The sequence below is a fragment of the Choloepus didactylus genome, chromosome 2 (assembly GCF_015220235.1).
Source record: "Choloepus didactylus isolate mChoDid1 chromosome 2, mChoDid1.pri, whole genome shotgun sequence".
Classification (NCBI taxonomy): Eukaryota; Metazoa; Chordata; class Mammalia; order Pilosa; family Megalonychidae; genus Choloepus; species Choloepus didactylus.
Window position 1 is genome coordinate 125,195,694 of NC_051308.1, and position 17,892 is coordinate 125,213,585.

At 35.0% G+C, this 17,892-nt stretch overlaps 1 protein-coding gene across 2 annotated transcripts in view; it reads left to right on the top strand.

Moving 5' to 3' along the window:
• Window positions 1-17,892, top strand: part of CSDE1 (cold shock domain containing E1) — a 39,641-nt gene that overhangs the window by 10,665 nt on the left and 11,084 nt on the right. The window contains exons 3-14 of one of the 2 annotated variants that reach the window (XM_037826296.1): window positions 5,848-6,046; window positions 7,018-7,127; window positions 7,526-7,618; window positions 8,244-8,341; window positions 10,677-10,758; window positions 11,063-11,191; window positions 11,300-11,425; window positions 12,050-12,262; window positions 13,828-13,968; window positions 14,055-14,219; window positions 16,818-16,925; window positions 17,506-17,681. In XM_037826296.1, coding sequence (XP_037682224.1) covers window positions 5,848-6,046; window positions 7,018-7,127; window positions 7,526-7,618; window positions 8,244-8,341; window positions 10,677-10,758; window positions 11,063-11,191; window positions 11,300-11,425; window positions 12,050-12,262; window positions 13,828-13,968; window positions 14,055-14,219; window positions 16,818-16,925; window positions 17,506-17,681 — 1,640 coding nt within the window. The remainder of the gene's footprint in view (window positions 1-5,847; window positions 6,047-7,017; window positions 7,128-7,525; window positions 7,619-8,243; window positions 8,342-10,676; window positions 10,759-11,062; window positions 11,192-11,299; window positions 11,426-12,049; window positions 12,263-13,827; window positions 13,969-14,054; window positions 14,220-16,817; window positions 16,926-17,505; window positions 17,682-17,892) is intronic. The other variant, XM_037826297.1, reaches the window with a different exon arrangement.

Consider the following 17,892-nt stretch of genomic DNA (forward strand, 5'->3'; position numbering starts at 1 on the left):
TACATTTCACATTTCCTTAGGTTATGTTTTCCTCAGTGGAGTTATTGAGGAAAACAATTTTGATGCTTGTTGCTAAACTGGATCTCAGAATTGGTTGCACCAGTTTACCACCATTAAAGTTTATGAGCATGTTCTTAGCCAGCTTCCTCAATTTTTAAAACTCTTTTATCTTTGCTCGTTTGATAAATGACTAATACTAATTTGCTTTATATTTTTGATTATTGCCAAAATTGAGGTTTTCAAATATATTGTTGTTAATGAATGATTTTTTAAGGCTAATTTGTTTATTCTTTGCTCATTTCTCTGAAGTGTCTCCTACTGTGTGCCAGGCAATCTCCCATCTAGACTCCAGGAGTTTAGCTTTGAACAAAAAGCCCCTGCCCTCAAGAGCTTTATATTCCAGTAATTTAACTCTTTATTGATTTCTTAAATTCTTTAATAATACACCAATATATTTATATTTACATTTGTTTTCCTTAGGTTTAAGTATAAAAGTTTGTGCTTTTTATACAAATCTTGATCCTTAATAATTTTTTCAGTTGATTTCTTTTTTTTTTAATTCAATTTTATTGAGAAAGTTCCCCTTCCAAAGACTTTATAAATATATACATCTGTCTTTTAATATTTGTTAAAGACATTTAACTCAGTCCATCTGGAATATATTTTTCTATATGCTGTGCAGTGGGAACTAAGTTTTTTTTTTTTTCCTGCTATGATGAAATAGCCAAATAACATTTATATGCTGATCCTTTCTAATTGCTTTCTCTCCCTTTTTGTGAGACTTATTTAGCTTAATTTCTTTAATGAACAAGGATTTGTTTTCGAGCTAGTTACTTTTTCCTTTGGACTTCTGCTTTTTGTATCATTGTTTTTGTAATAAACTTCCATCTTGGCTAATGGTGCTGCTTTACGTAAAAGATTTTTGGTGGCACTAATTAAGAAATAACTAACAGTGTTATATGTGGTAGAGACCATCATCACAATTGATACAGTTGGGGTGGGGAGTATGGATGGTAAAACATGCTGTAATTTAACTAACAGTTCCAGAAAAATGTAGTGTAGCTGAAATATTAGGAATTCTTTAAAGGATTGAAGGGAAAGGTGTTAATATATTGTCTTTTATCTGAAGTTGTTTGAATAGTAATTTTTTTTTTCCTTTGGGAGGGAAAAAAAAAGCACCAGCATGTATAATGGCTAAATTTCTGGGAGAAGGGAAAAGCTTACTTTCAACTCTGTTCTTATGTTCATTTAGGGGTGAGATGAAACTCAAAGCAATAAAGTCTAAATTCCCACTCGTGTTTGGGAACAATTTAGTCTTCCCAGGAAATGCTTGCTCTAATTCCTTCTGATTCTGGTTCATTTTCCTTTAGGGTAAGAAAAACAAGGTCCTTATCTCCTGCCTGCAAGGACATGCGATAGGACTAGAGACTTGAGAATGTAGTTTTTTGCAGCTTTCTCATCTATGTATTACAAATCCTGGCATTGTGTTCTTGTTTGGTATAGTAATAAGAGCTGTAATCTAAACATGAAAGAAACATATCTTGAAAGTCAGTCAGTAATCTAACCTAGTGCTGTTTAAATTAATTTGATCATATTGCTTGTCAGTAAAAGTTTTGAGCATGTACTGCCTATAGGTATTAACCTATAAATATATATGCATACTGCATATATATTTATAGTAAAATATAGTGGTACGAATAAAGATAAACATGAGATATATATTCTAAAAATAGTTGTTAACACAGAAGCTTTTCCACCCTTACTAGAGTATGTGATTGAAATTGTTTAATTTTTTTAAAAAACTTCATTTTTCAAGAATTATTATTTCAGGGGACAATATGCATTTAATGTGTCTTACTTGTTACCAATTTAAGTCCGTATCATAGTATTGCGTTTAACTTTGGCAGACTTATCAGGTCTCATTAGATGGTCATTTATTTCATAATGTGGAGGTTGAAGAACCTAGTATTAGGAATAGAAGTGTCAGCCTCCTATGCTCTTCTTTGCTTGTGCTTTTATTTTTCGCATTATCTTCCATCTTAGGTTCCTTTGCAGGAATTTTTCAACATTCGTCCATTTGTGAGGACAGTTTAGTTAAACTAGATAGCTAAATTTGTACATCCACCTAACTGGGTATGGATGAACTGTAATATGCTGAAAATGAACCAGTGAGGGTACCATCAACCTCCTGTAATGTATGAGATAATGTGACTATCTGCCATACATATGAATGAGACTCCTCTCTTAAATACATAATAAATATTTGTAATAGATACCTTTACCTTTTTTCTGGGTAAAAAAATATGTGTAGTTCTAATATTGTCTTCTCACAACCAATATATTATCTGCATTTACTGTGCATTAGGGAGACCAGTGATTGAAGAGATTGGATTCAATTTAACGTTGCTGGACATTGAGAACAAATTGTGATGAGCTGTCTCACTCCAGCAACCATTTTCCCCAAAGTCTTCAGGGCGTTGTAAAAATTGTAAATACATTGTGTTAGGGATTTAAAAAATATATTTGTATGGCCTTTTAAAGATAATTTTCTAGTTTATTTCCTACATTAAAAGAAATCTTATTAAATGAACCATATTTTGATAAACGGCCTTAATCAAATCTGAAAAGACATACAGATTGTCAAATTTGCATTAAATTGTTGTTGGTCATGTTATCACAGACGTTTGAAATGGAGAACATTTTTACTGTGTCATCAGATCCTCATCCCCCTCCTGCAGCCCCTCCTTCACTTTCTTTACCTTTATCTTCATCTTCTACCTCATCTGGACATAAAAAACAAAAGAAGACCCCCGCATATCAGAGATCTGTAAGTCAAGGGAGCAGTCATTCCAGCTTATTTTGTTTTATGTTAAGAGCATGACTTACGAGGGCTATTTGGTTTGATTGAAATGCCCTGCAGACTCACTTTCTAACTCCTCTAAGCTTTTCACCTTGAATCTTGAAGGGTACTCCAGTAGTAGCCTTGCTATGCAGAATGTGTACAAGAATCAGAAGCATTTTTTTTTTTTTTAATGTGTTGTAATACATTGATTTTCTTATGTTGAACCATCCTTGCATGCCTGGAATGAACCCCACTTGGTCATGGTGTATGATTTTTTTAATGTGTCTTTGGATTTGATTTGCAAGTATTTTGTTGAGGATTTTTGCATCTATATTCATTAGGGAGATTGGCCTGTAGTTTTCCTTTTTTGTAGCATCTTTGCCTGGTTTTGGTATTAGATTGATGTTAGCTTCATAAAATGAGTTAGGTAGTGTTCCATTTTCTTCAATGTTTTGAAAGAGTTTGAGTAAGATTGGTGTCAGTTCTTTCTGGAAAGTTTGATAGAATTCCCCTGTGAAGCCATCTGGCCCTGGGCATTTATTTGTGGGAAGATTTTTGATGACTGATTGGATCTCTTCGCTTGTGATGGGTTGATTGAGGTCTTCTATTTCTTCTCCGGTCAGTCTAGGGTGTTCATATGTTTCCAGGAAATTGTCCATTTCCTCTACATTATCCAGTTTGTTGCCATACAGTTGTTCATAGTATCCTCTTATAGTTTTTTTAATTTCTTCAGCATCTGCAGTTATGTCACCTTTTTCATTCATTATTTTGTTTATATGGGTCTTCTCTCTTTTTGATTTTGTCAGTCTAACTAGGGGCTTGTCAATCTTGTTGATCTTCTCAAAGAACCAACTTTTGGTGATATTTATCCTCTCTATTGTTTTTTTGTTCTCTGTCATTTATTTCTGCTTTAATCCTTGTTATTTCTTTTCTTGTACTTGGTTTAGGATTGGTTTGCTGTTCATTTTCTAGCTTCTTCAGTTGATCCATTAGTTCTTTGATTTTGGCTCTTTCTTTTTAATATATGCGTTCAGTGCTATAAATTTCCCCCTCAGCACTGCTTTTGCTGCATCCCATAGGTTTTGGTGTGTTGTGTTCTCATTTTCATTCGTCTCTATATATTTAGCAATTTCTCTTGCTATTTCTTCTTTAACCCACTGATTGTTTAGGAGTGTGTTGTTTAACCTTCAGGTATTTGTGAATTTTCTAAGTCTCTGATGGTTATTGACTTCTAATTGTATTCCATTGTGGTCAGAGAATGTGCTTTGAATAATTTCAATCTTTTTAAATTTATTGAGGCTTGTTTTATGTCCCAGCATATGATCTGTTCTGGAGAAAGTTCCGTGAGCACTAGAAAAGTATGTGTATCCTGGTGATTTGGGATGTAATGTTCTGTATATGTCTGTTAAATCTAATTCATTTATCAGATTGTTTAGGTTTTCAATTTCCTTATTGGTCTTCTGGAATCAGAAGCATTTGTGTCACCTTGGAGCTTATTAGAAATGGAAAATCTCAGACCCCACTCCCACTGAATCAGATTTTGCATTCTAACCAGATCTCTGGGTGATTTAAGTTTGAGCAGCCTAGTGGTCTAGAGCCCGGACTATAGAAGCAGACCTTAGCTTGAATCCGGCTCTATCGTTTGACTTGGCAACTCATTTAACCTCTATATGTCTGTTTCCCTCTTTGGTAAAATGGGGATAATATTATTTCCTTGTGGGCTTTTGTGAAAATAAAATGAATTAATACATGTCGAACATAAAAGAGTATCTAGCATGAAAGAAGTAGAAATTAACCACCAGTAGGTGTGGTGACTCTGATTTGCATGGTTTGTCCTTGCTACATACTGAATAACTATTCATATTTGGATTTATCTTTCTAGAATTTATTCTTCTATTTTCCTAATGAAAAAATATTTTTATTAATATTGCCCAACTTCTCACTTAAACCATGAATGAGTACAATTTTCAATGAAAGAGTCTAAACCTGGTTGTAAAGATACAGGAATGATGCCAATATAGTAAATCAATTATAGGCCTTGCCTTTGCTGGGGATTTTGTCCTGTTTTATGCTTAACTTAAACTGGTCAAACTATCAGATTCTGTGGTTTTACTCAAATAAGGTAAAATGAAATATCCAATATGATAGACGATATTTGAAGATCTAAACAGGTTCCATTGCGTTGAATTTAATAGCTCCTCTTTCGCTGAAGAATGTTTTCTTGTGCTTGATCTGATCACGGAAACAAATGACAGTATTTAGAAATTTCATCAGTGTCTGAAGCTGGTGAAAAGGTTTGTTTAAAGGTACCTGTGGAATGATTGAAAAATTTCAGAATGGAAGAGCTTTTGCTGCCCTGGAGTTTTGTCTTAGAAAACTTGTTCTTTTCTAATCATTTTGGGTTATCTTCCAGTAAAGGACCTAAGCGTTAGTCACTCTGGAATTTTCTAATTGAATGAAGTATTGTAGAGAAAGCTTACTTTATTGTATTAACCTTTACTAACTTAAGTTCATTTGCCTTCAAGAATGCATGTTTTACTAAATAGTGTTAAGGTTTCTGTTGTTTTTTCCTCTCCAAGTTTAAAAATAGCCATTAACCAGTTTCTCGTGAAACAGATTTAGTCTTTTTGGTTGCTGTTTCTTGAAAATTGCCCACCTTTGCTCTGAAATTGCTATTTTGGCAGTTTAAAGTTAACAGAGGAGGCTTTTACTTAATGTGGGTGATTTACCTTTAATATTAAATTCCAGAAATCCTGTTTCGTTTGAAAAGGAAAATTCTACCTTAAATGGGGACACTTCCCCCAAATAATTTTAATTGTTTTCTCTGAAATTTTTATTAGCTAAATTAACATTTTAGTAATAAAAGCCCATAATCTTTTAATTATTTTACCTTTTTTCTTTGCCTTTTCATACTAAAATTTTAGTGATTTGTTAATCAGACTTAGTATGCTACAGAAATGAAGTACAGGCATTTACATGTTGAGTTCTTTTTATTTTTAAAACAGATGAGCTTTGATCCAAACCTTCTCCACAACAATGGACACAATGGGTACCCCAATGGTACTTCAGCAGCACTGCGTGAAACAGGGGTTATCGAAAAGCTGCTGACCTCTTACGGATTTATTCAGTGTTCAGAACGTCAAGCTAGACTTTTCTTCCACTGTTCACAGTATAATGGCAACCTGCAGGACTTAAAAGTAGGAGGTAATCTATCAGTTCTCCCTTTTACAAAATGTAATCATAAATTTCTTGAATATCAACTTTTGTTCGTGAGAGTATTACCGTTTTTGCTTTCAGTTGTACCAACTACTGAAGTTTGTCTGTATAAACCAGTAGAATCCCAAATTCTGTTGCAATGTCTCTTTGAGAGATGAAGGACTGATTGATTTCTTTGAGTAGTTTTACAATAGATGTTTGAAAGATTTAATTGGTGTTCCCCTAATGATAACTGTTTACTTATTTGATTTTAAACCAATGAAAATTTTTAACTTTTATAATGTTATGATTGTTATACCAAGTACTGTTTTTGGTAGTACCTAAAAAAATAGGTTAGAATGTCACCACCTGGACTGTGTGTCACTTCATCTTCGCTTATGACATAGAAATCATTTTCACATATGAAAGTGTTCGGCTTATTAAAGGACCTGAAGTTAAACATCTCAGTGTGTTTTCAAAAGTTATTTTTGAGAAATGAGTCAGAATAATAGCTAATCTGAGTGTTTGCTCTATACTCAATACTCTAAATGCAGTGGTATTTGTTTTGTTTAAACCTTATAGCAACCTTGTATAGTAGAAATATCCTTATTTTATACATGAGGAAACTGAAATACAAAAAAACTTGCCAGAGATCATGATTGTTAACACTGCCTCATTTGCAATATCTGAAAAATATGGTAGGCTATCTTAGTCTCAGACATTAGCATGTATCAGAAGGAACTGATAGTACCTGATCCCCAGAACTTCTCTTTGACTAGGTCTGGAGGGGGGCCCAAGAATTTGCATTTCTATTAAGCTCCTAGGTGATGTTGATGCTGATGCTGCTGGTCTAGGAACCCCATTTTGAGAACCACTGGTCTAAGGCAACTTAAGTGCTACCTTAAGTTTACCTTAGCTTGGAAATGAGATATCATTTCACCAAAATTAGTCCAACAAACATAGTATATTCTTTATTTTAGATGATGTTGAATTTGAAGTGTCATCTGACCGGCGGACCGGGAAACCCATTGCTGTTAAACTGGTGAAGATAAAACCAGAAATCCTCCCTGAAGAACGAATTAATGGACAAGTTAGTGGCTTTGACGCTTTGTGTTTTCTTAGGGCCCTGCATTTGCATATCTTTCACATTAGAAAAGGAAGATTTCTCCCCCATCTCAGTTTGCACGCAAGAGAGCTATAGTATTAAAGATTATTATTTTAAAATTATATCAGAAGCACTGGCATTTCTTGACCTGAAATAAAAATATGGTCAAGACTCAATTTGGGTTTTTACACATAACCCTAAGTCTATGCTTACAGTCAATTTATGTACTGTAAGTTTGAAACTTGGCAGCATGACATCCTCTGTGGATCATATTAAAATGCATCCCTATGTATAGTATAGAGGATTTTAAAATTCAGTTAATATTGCGCAGCGCTGCTCCTGAAATGATTAGCAATGGAAATTTTTTTTTTTTTGACTGGTAGGTTGTGTGCGCTGTTCCTCACAACTTAGAGAGTAAATCTCCAGCTGCCCCGGGTCAGAGTCCAACAGGGAGTGTATGCTACGAACGTAATGGGGTAAACTTGTGTATTTTTCTTAAACCTTTGCCTGATCCACCACGTGGTCTATAAAGCGTACTTTAAAATTCAAAATAGAAAACATAAGCTGCAGTTGCTGAAATCAGTTTTAAATTTGGTTTCTAAAGGCTTTGAGTGCAGTGTAATAAAAAAATTTAAAAAGAAAACAATCCATAGAACTTCCCTTAGCTTACCCAAGTGTGACCTTAGTTAGAACTTTAAGGTAAAATGCTCCTTTTAATCACTTTTTTTGGGGGGTGGAGAGGTCTTTTTTCTGGTTCTTTTAAAACACTAACTCCAGCTTTTTTGTTTGGAATGCCTTATATAAAAATTGTTTTGTTTTGTTTTGTTTTGTTTGAAACGTAACTATAGTCTCTGGGCAAATGCTTCCACGTGTGTAAGCTTTTTGAAGTTGGATTGCTGCTCAGTTGTGGACTCGCAGAAGTCATCAGCTTCATGGAGGGGAAGTGTGTGCTTATATGAATAAAACAACTTATCATAAAGCATTTAATTTTAAGAAATTTGGCTTAAAATGCCTATATAAGAGAGATTTAAGTAAGTAAATCACAGTATACTGTCAATATGCATCCTGCCAATATAGTAATAGTAATTTATTAATTCACAGGAAGTGTTTTATCTGACTTACACCCCTGAAGATGTCGAAGGAAACGTTCAGCTGGAAACCGGAGATAAAATAAACTTTGTAATTGATAACAATAAGCAGTAAGTTCTTTTTTATTTATTTTACATTAGAAAATCTGAAGCAAGTTTAAAACACTAATTTTAAAATTGGGATAGTTATGCTCTTTTAAACTTTTCATTCATCAGCTTAAGCATACGAGAATCTATTTTGTGACAGGCACTGCAGGGTGTCAGAAATAGGAAGATAACTAAAACATGGTCAGAACTTTCAGAGGGCTATTGTAGAAGTTAGTGAAGGTTTTGCAAAAGCAGCATTGATTGAGTTATGTTTTGAGGGATGGGTGTAAAGTCACTAAGGAGGTAAGAAAAAGAACATTCTGGATAGAGGAAGTATCATGGCGTGTTGGGGAAAATGGCCAAAAGTTTGAGTTTATTAAATTAATTGGATCATAGGAAGATGGAAAGTTTGAGCTTTATCCCATGATCATAGGAATCTAAAGAATTTAAAATGAGAGAATGATGATTGGTTTAGATTCTTAGACTGGTGGAGATGGTAGACTTTTGGAGAGTTAGGGATACTTGAGACTAGAAGCAGTGATATGAGAACTTACGTGAAAGATGAGGGTCTGACAAAGTCAGAGGTGGTGAGATGGAGAAGTTGAGTCTATTGGGAAGGTAAAGACAAGCTTAATTGTCCCAAGTGCTATTTTTCGGGCTTGGGCTACTGGGCAGATGATGGTATCTGAACTGGGAGATGAAGGAGAAAGTTTTAAGGGTGGGAGAAGAATTAAAAATTTGATTTGGCATTCTGAGTTTGAGGTGTTTGTGGGTATATCTGGGTAGAGATACCAAGTATGCAGTAAGTTGTGTAATTCTGAGACTTTTAAAGGCCAGTAATGGGCAGTAGATGTGGCTTTGGAATTCATTAGCATGAGCAGTCAAGGAAAGTATAGTTAAGAAAATCAAGGGGGAATTATTTTTTGGGGGGGGGGAGTGGTGGGAGAGACTGGAGAGATACAAGCTGAGATTGGGGAAATTAAAAATAGGTTGGAGAAAGTGCTAGCAATGCACTTTTTAGCAGTATAAGGAAACTCGGATGAGTATCGTGTGCACATGCAGGATTTTTAGCCTAGAACCTTACCTTTTGAAAGGCTAGAAGGAATCAGATTGAGGTGTGGGTAGGGGTGTAATTAGCTCTGGTCTAAAAGTTTCAGTTTAATCTGAGATAGAAAACTATGGGATAGGGCTTGAGTTTGAGGGCAAACCATTGAAGTGGCTTTATTTAACCTTTATTAAGTTCTTACATGTGCCAGGCACTTGTACTACTTAGTTTATGTATAGTTGCTAATTCTTAAAGCACCTTTACCTGTTAAGTTCCCTTTTATGACGGTAAGATACAGGTTCTCATAGAGTAACTTGCCTGTGGTCATACAGCTTTTTAAATAGTAGACATTTAAATCCCAATCTAGCTCTAAAGCCTTTTTTACTGCAGTAAGTGTGCAAAGGGAAATAGAATTTTTCAGCTGTCTTTGATAATCTGCTAAATTTTTAAAATAAAAAGCACTATTCCACATACAGCAATCACTATTCCAGTGCAACAATCAGGTTACCAGTTGTCCATAAAGAATTAAGAAAAATAATTGCTTGGTCTACAGCTCTTCCCTTAAAAGAATAACACCACTATTACATCTTGTAACAGTCTTATTCCACCTTAAAATGAAATAGATTTACATTGCTGCTGCTCAGAGAAGGAGATAGCATAGCTACATGCCATGCCTGTAACTGGCTTTGATTCTCCAGTGGAGTTCAATATCAGTATTTCAGAAGCACACCAGATTTCTTCAACAGTCACTGCATTTATTCAGTTATCTTTTTTTTAACTATTTGATCAGAAATAATTGGGATAACTACTGAATTCAGCACTCATTGAAAACAGAGACCAACTCTTACTCATTTCTGTATGCCCAGTACCTTAGTTCACAGCACATAATACTTTCTCAAATGTTTAATGAATGACCTTTCTAAAACTTCAGTGCTTCTCAGCTTGGTTGCATTCAGTTTGTGGCTTTATTTCAGTTATTTTGTTGGAATAGAAAGGCAGAGTAGAACATCATGTACCCAAGTATAAGTTAGTAAAAACAAATCTTTCAACAATCCAAGATAAAGTGATCAATGTATGTATGTGCTCAATTGAGAAAGCTGGAGAGTTTGAGCAAAAGTCATTAGCAAATAAAGCCATGTGTAAAGTATTAGGTGTTGTAAACCCTGAATTTGTTCTTATTGGTGACAGGATTGTTGAAGACCCAGAGAATTAGTTTACTGTTTTTCTCTGGACTAACCATTTCTAACCAAACCAATGCATTTTTCACCTGTTTGATCCCCTTTCCTGCCCACTCCCCTCCCCATTCCTTTCTAGTACTGGTGCTGTAAGTGCTCGTAACATCATGCTGTTGAAAAAGAAACAAGCCCGCTGTCAGGGAGTAGTTTGTGCCATGAAGGTATGTGTCCTCCCATTTGAAAAACGTGAGTTTTTTATTTGACCACTTTGTCTTTAACTTCAAACTCAAGCCTTTTGTGTTTTCCTCTTTGCCCTCCCCTTTAAAAATAGTCAACCTCACAAATAATCTCTTAAGATTCCTTGGTTAATTGTTTAAAATGGGCTGTTTAATAGTCCTTATGTTAGACCTTACCAAATTTTGTGAGTTCCATTGCAGTATAATTTTATGAAAAGACATTGATTGTAAATTATAATCATAAATATATACTAAATGGCTCATAATGTCCCTGTTTTTTTTTCTTTAGGAGGCATTTGGCTTCATTGAAAGAGGTGATGTTGTAAAAGAGATATTCTTTCACTATAGTGAATTTAAGGGTGACCTAGAAACCTTACAGCCTGGAGATGACGTGGAGTTCACAATCAAGGACAGAAATGTAAGATAGTTGACTAATGTGACTTTGGCCTTCTAAGATCAGTAGTGGATTATACTTTTAGGAAACACTTAAAATTATGAAATTTTCCCCTCTCCACTTCTGATTTAGGGTAAAGAAGTTGCAACAGATGTCAGACTATTGCCTCAAGGAACAGTCATTTTTGAAGATATCAGCATTGAACATTTTGAAGGAACTGTAACCAAAGTGATCCCAAAAGTACCCAGTAAAAACCAGGTAAATAGTCTTTTGCAAGAGAGTCCTCTTCTTTTGCCTAATTGGTAACAAATGGTGTGGTGTAAAGAAATTTTATCTAATTAGTGTAATTGTGTGATCATGGAACAATTAAATCTTTCTTGCATGTGATTAAACTAGATGAGAAACCACTGATTGATGTATCCATGAATATGCTTTTTATACTTGGTGATAAGGAGAAAAGGCCAGAAGAAGAAATGCTGGTTAAATTGGAGAAAACTGGATTGGATTGGATTGCAATTTGGGTGTGCATTTGCGTGCCCTCCCCACTCCCTTGCCCCAATTTGGTTCTTTTGTTGGGGAGATGAGGAGACTGGTGGACTCATTGCTGAGGAAATGTTAAACATAAAAGATGAAATTTTTTTCTTTAAATAAAATCTCTTGGTTATCAGAATGCAAGGCTTTAACTACAAGGGTGTGATTTTTATGATTGTATCATGTGACCACAGAGTGCGAAACTTTCAAAATGACTTGTGTTGTCAGCACCTTTTTTCCTTCGGGGAACTGTTTATTAAAAATAACATGGGTTTGCTGTGTATTCTTGTTTGACTTAGAACAAGGAAGGATGAGAAATCTCCAGCTAAAGTTGTTTTTCCTTCTCATCAGAATGACCCATTGCCAGGACGCATCAAAGTTGACTTTGTGATTCCTAAAGAACTTCCTTTTGGAGACAAAGATACAAAATCCAAGGTGACCCTGCTGGAAGGTGACCATGTCAGGTTTAATATTTCAACAGACCGACGTGACAAACTAGAACGAGCAACCAACATAGAAGTTCTATCAAATACATTTCAGTTCACTAATGAAGCCAGAGAAATGGTAAGAAATTGGTTTTCTGTCTAATCTGAGGGCGATGTTTGTATTCATCAGCAGTACTAAATTGAAAATCATTTTAGTTAATGACCATTTGGGGCATTTACCTTGTAAAATGACTAAGAACACAGGCATTTGAGATAGTCAGGTTTGATTTCTATCTTCCCCAGTTATTTTGCAAATACATAGTGAAAAAGTTTAAGAGTGGAAATCTGGACAGGATGATTTTCTGAGATCTCTTCAGAGTCAGTAATTTTCAGGTCTTTAAAAACTAAGACTAAGGAGATTCACGTTCATTATTTAGAAAGTAGATTTCCCCAAACTGTTCCATAAGGTGTATAGTAAACATTAAATTAAACAAAGTTAAATAAGTTTTGTTTGTTTTGTTTTACTGTAAGATTTTGCAAATTCCTTTTAATGGGTATATGTCCAGGAAGGGCATATACCAGAATTGTTTCCCAAACATTTTTACAAATTGGGTTTTCATGAACTAACCACATGTAAACTAACTTTCCCAGACATAGTTAGTTTATATTCAGTTTTATTTAAGATCTTAATATCTGCAGTGTATCTCATTGATGTCCATGGAACTGGACACAGAAGTTCAGTGAAATTTTCAAGTTTCTTGAGACTTTCTTTTTAACTTGTAAAGCTTCAGTCTTTGGAGTACTGATTTTATTTGACATGTGCACTAAATTTCTAATTTTAAAGTATAAACATCTGCAAGTGTGATTTAAAAAAAATCAAGTTTCTCAGGCTGGGTCTGTTTTGCTTTACAGTGTGGAATACCATTTGAGTAGCTTGGGTACCATCAAGACTTAGCAAGGATTACATGTCAGAATATTGTTTAGGTCATATTTAAAACTGGATATAGAATAGTTATCTCTACGGTGTGTAAACATGCACACTGTCAGTGGTAGGTCGGTGATAATTTGTGTTCATTGTTGCAGTAAACATTTGAGTACCTACCATGTGCCAGGTGCTCTGGATACAGTGCTCTTACAGAGCAGATAGTTTAGTAAGGAGGGAGAAAAACATGGGAAAGAGTTTCCTGTATTTTATTCTTCCAACTGAAAAAGATCTTAAGTCCTGTCTGTGCCTAAACTCATAAAATTTTTGAAGTTTTGGGCTTTTGGTCTGTAGATGGTTGAAATTTCTGGTAATCACAGTGTCATAAGGCTTGGGCTTTACAGTCAGCTTGATCAGGAATCCTGGTTCTGCCATTTATTAGCTGTCTGCTTTCAACAAATTGCTTAGTCTCTCTGGGCCTTGATTTCCTCATCTTGTAAAATAAGGATAATACCAAGTTCTCAAAATTGAGAATTAGATGAAATACATTGTTTGCATGTGTTTACATTCAAATATGCTTTTTCTGGTACATATTTGCCGAGGAGTAGCATCTGGGAAGTCTCAGAAAGTTGCTTAAGTGGGAAAAAAATCAAAATGCAGATAGAATATTTGAGTCATTAAGAGAAAATTCCTAATGAGCTGAACTTCATGATGCTTCCAAACTTGAATATTGTCTTATTTGACAAGCTTCACAGCCAGTGAAAATGTTATTTGGGTTTTAGGGTGTGATTGCTGCCATGAGAGATGGTTTTGGTTTCATCAAGTGTGTGGATCGTGATGCTCGCATGTTCTTCCACTTCAGTGAAATTCTTGATGGGAACCAGCTCCATATTGCAGATGAAGTAGAGTTTACTGTGGTTCCTGTGAGTAGTTTTTGAGAAATGTATGGGTTTTTTCTCCTAATGGCTTGCTTTTTTGGTTTAATATTAATTTTGTTTATCATTTGTAGGATATGCTCTCTGCCCAAAGAAATCATGCTATTAGGATTAAAAAACTTCCCAAGGGCACGGTTTCATTCCATTCCCATTCAGATCATCGTTTCCTGGGCACTGTAGAAAAAGAAGCCACTTTTTCCAATCCCAAAACCACTAGCCCAAATAAAGGCAAAGAGAAGGTAAGTTAATGCCATCAAAATGATTTTTGTACCTCTTTTTTTCTTCCTCTGTCCAAAGGCCATCCCTGTCCACATAATAATGCAGTATTTTCTCTTTCCGAGTTCGGGTTACTGTAACAGTGATCTTAATCAAAAGCTAGGTTTTTTTAACCTCAGCATTGTTGACATTTTGGGCTGATAATTCTTTGCTGTAAGGGCTTTCTTGTCTGTACATGGTAGGATGTTTAGCAGCATACTTGGCCTGCGCCCACTGGATGTCAGAATGTATCCCCTTTCCACTACCAGTTGCAACAACCAAAAATGTCTCCAGACATTCATTGCCAGATGTACTTAGCCAGACAGAATTACACCCCCCCCCGTTGAGATCCATTACTAGTTTTTGTCTTCCAAGCAGTTTAAAACTTTCAAAATTGAGTGATTTTACATGTTTAACTTGATTTATTCTAACATCCACTGGATAAGAAATATAAAGATATCTAAGATGATTTCTGCTCTCAAGTATATAAATTGAGAAATGGAGAGCTATATAGAAATAAGTAATTCATTTAGAATATAAAATGTTGCAAATAAGGGTCAGTGAAACGCTCTGGTGAAATCTAATTCTAACTGGCAGAATCTGGAGTGGTTTCACTAAAGCACTGATACTTAATGAATGGAGATGAGTGAAGAGAAAACATTCTTCACAGAGAAGTATAGATAAGAAAAATTCAGGGTTTCTTTAGAAAGCAGTGAGTAGTTTGTCAGGAACGGGATTTCTTTTGCTGGGAGAGGTTAGGGAAAATCAGGGTAAGGCTAGATTGGGAAAGTGTTGATTGCTCCTCTAAAGAATTTTTGGACCTTGTTCTGTAGGCAGAGAATACAGTCTGTGTTGAAAAGTGACGTTAGGTGGAAGATCATGGCAGTAATGTGAGGGTTGGGTGATAAGTGGATAAAGACAGAAGCTGGAAAAGCTTGATAGGAAGTTACTTAATAGTTTAGGTAGTCCTTGAACCTGGGGCTGGAAATAATATAAACAAGAGGAGGTACATGAGAGAGATACTGGAAAGTAATATAATTTTGAAAATTACTTAAGAACCTGATAGAACAAGGTTAGCATCTCTGCTTACCACTAATTTTTTAGGTTGGAAAAATAACTTCACTTTAAAAATGATTGTTCCCTGTTTTGCCTCAGTTGTGTGGAATTGGGTTTTAAAAGCCCTCGCAGTGCCTAGCCCATAGTAGGAATTTAATAAGTGGCAGAAGGTACTATTAACAGTAATAAAAGTAGAGAAAGTTTCAACAGGGCTTACTTTTTAATGGCCTTACCTACTCCTAGAATGTCCTGCTTCTCAGATGTTTCTGGCAAAACTGACTTGATCAACACAACATTTGTGTAAGAATTTTCCTTCCCTTTTATTGTCTGTCATTTTCTTTTCAGGTCAGCACTGTACCCTAGTACATTCTTCAATCATTGTGCTTATTACAGTGTTTTACACTTATCTGTTTATGGTCTCTTTGAGAACAGGGAAGATCTTGTCTCTAATATACTTGATGTATATAGTATGCTGTCATATGTTGACTAGATCTTAAGGGTGGCTGTTACAAAGGATTGAGAGAGAAAAAATGAATGCTGAAATTTTGAGTTTGACTTACAAAAAAGTTGAAGCCATTGGAGTCAGACCGGAATTCACTGACATTAAGGCTCTTCAGTCAATCAAACTCAAATCTTCAGGATTATTTTGTACTGGCTGTGTGACTTGGTCAAGGTATTTAACTTCTAAGACTTTCCTCATTTGTAAAATGAGTATAAGAGTAACTATGGAGATAGTTACCATAATGTTAAATCTGATAATACCACATGCCTAACATAAATAAATGTTTGTTGTATGTTGGTGTAGAAACTAGGGTATGAGTGATAGAAGGGTAGAAACAAATTGGTTCTGAATATGTAACAGTTGGTAATGAGTGCTGGAGCCTAGTAAATAAATGAAAGCTAGATTAAGGATGTGGGCATAATCCTTATAGAAATAATAGTTGAAATTACAAAAATAGGTAGTAGAATTTAAGGAGTTGCCGTACAGTGTCATTGCTATATGAGTTTATGAGATAACTGAAAGTTTTTAGGCTTTTAAATAGCTAATTTTTCTGGGACGAGGCAGTGGTTTAAATGTTACGTGAAAACAGTTATACATCATAACTTAATCACCCACTCAAGTATTAAATGCTCAGCATAGTGCTAGATCCTGTACCAAATTACATTCTTGTGCACTGGTAGATACTTGACTGACATTAGCACAACTGGGTAGAGATGCATACCCAGTTTGATTTCTAATTGGCTTTAAGGAGTAGAAAACGGATGTGTTATAAATTTTCAATAAGCTTTCCCCCCTCAACAGCAAAAATTAGGCTTTAAATCTAAGAGACCCAATTGTTGAAGATTGAGCCAGTTCGATATTAAGTTAGGTAAGACCACTGTGGAAAATCTGTTTTATTGTTACAGAGCCCTGGTATAGAAAATTTCTACAGCTATGCCAATTCTTTGGCTCAAGGGTCTTAAGAACTGTAATTTAGATTTTTATTGTTGATTCTTTTCGTTGCGTTCTGTCTCTTGTTTTTTAGGAGGCTGAGGATGGCATTATTGCTTATGATGATTGTGGGGTAAAACTGACTGTTGCTTTTCAAGCCAAGGATGTGGAAGGATCTACTTCTCCTCAAATAGGAGATAAGGTAAGATAATTCTGCTTATTGAGAAAGGGAGGCTCAAAATGTTATCATCTTAATCATAAATCCTGTAGGATGTTTTCTTTAAATTTTATCTGGTTTTGTTAAGTATTTTTTATGCTTAACATTAAATATATGAACATCTTTCTATTTTAAAACAGCTTAATTATTCATTTAGAATAGGGATTTTTCATTTGTTTTTAAGCATTAGAAGATAAGAAGTGTTTAAATTTGTTAAATGAAATTGACAATATTGGTAAGAAAATTAAGAGTTACTGAAACTTCAAATTAAAATCATCCAAAAATTTTATATTGTTTTTCATTTTTCCCATACTTGGTATTTCTGGTTTCCTGATAGTCCTTCTTACACCAGTAGCACAACTAAGGACAAAACTAATCTTTTGTGAAAAGTGGAATGAGAAGTAGAAGTGTTAAGTTTTGGGTGAAAATCCATTCCATTAGAGTAATTACAAAGGATATTTGGAGTGGAAAGCATGGTCTGCGGGCGTTGTAGGCCTCATTTTCAGAATTGAGGAGCTTGGCATGGAAACAACACAGTAGTAATGAGCATCCTTATTTTTCACAGGTTGAATTTAGTATTAGTGACAAACAGAGGCCTGGGCAGCAGATTGCAACTTGCGTGCGACTTTTAGGTCGTACTTCCAATTCCAAGAGGCTCTTGGGTTATGTGGCAACTCTGAAGGATAATTTTGGATTTATTGAAACAGCCAATCATGATAAGGAAATCTTTTTCCATTACAGGTGAGAAATGCTTTCTAGGAACTAATAACTTAACATCCATGTTTTTGTTTTGGAGTGAAAAATATTTTGTATTGGATGTTTATATTTTTAAATCCCAAAGTTCATGTTGGTAAAATTATGGTAAGAAACCAACTGAAGTGGAGCGTTTACATCTATACAGAAAACAGGTGATTAGAAGATAAGAAAGGCCTGTGCCTGCTTTGAACATTGG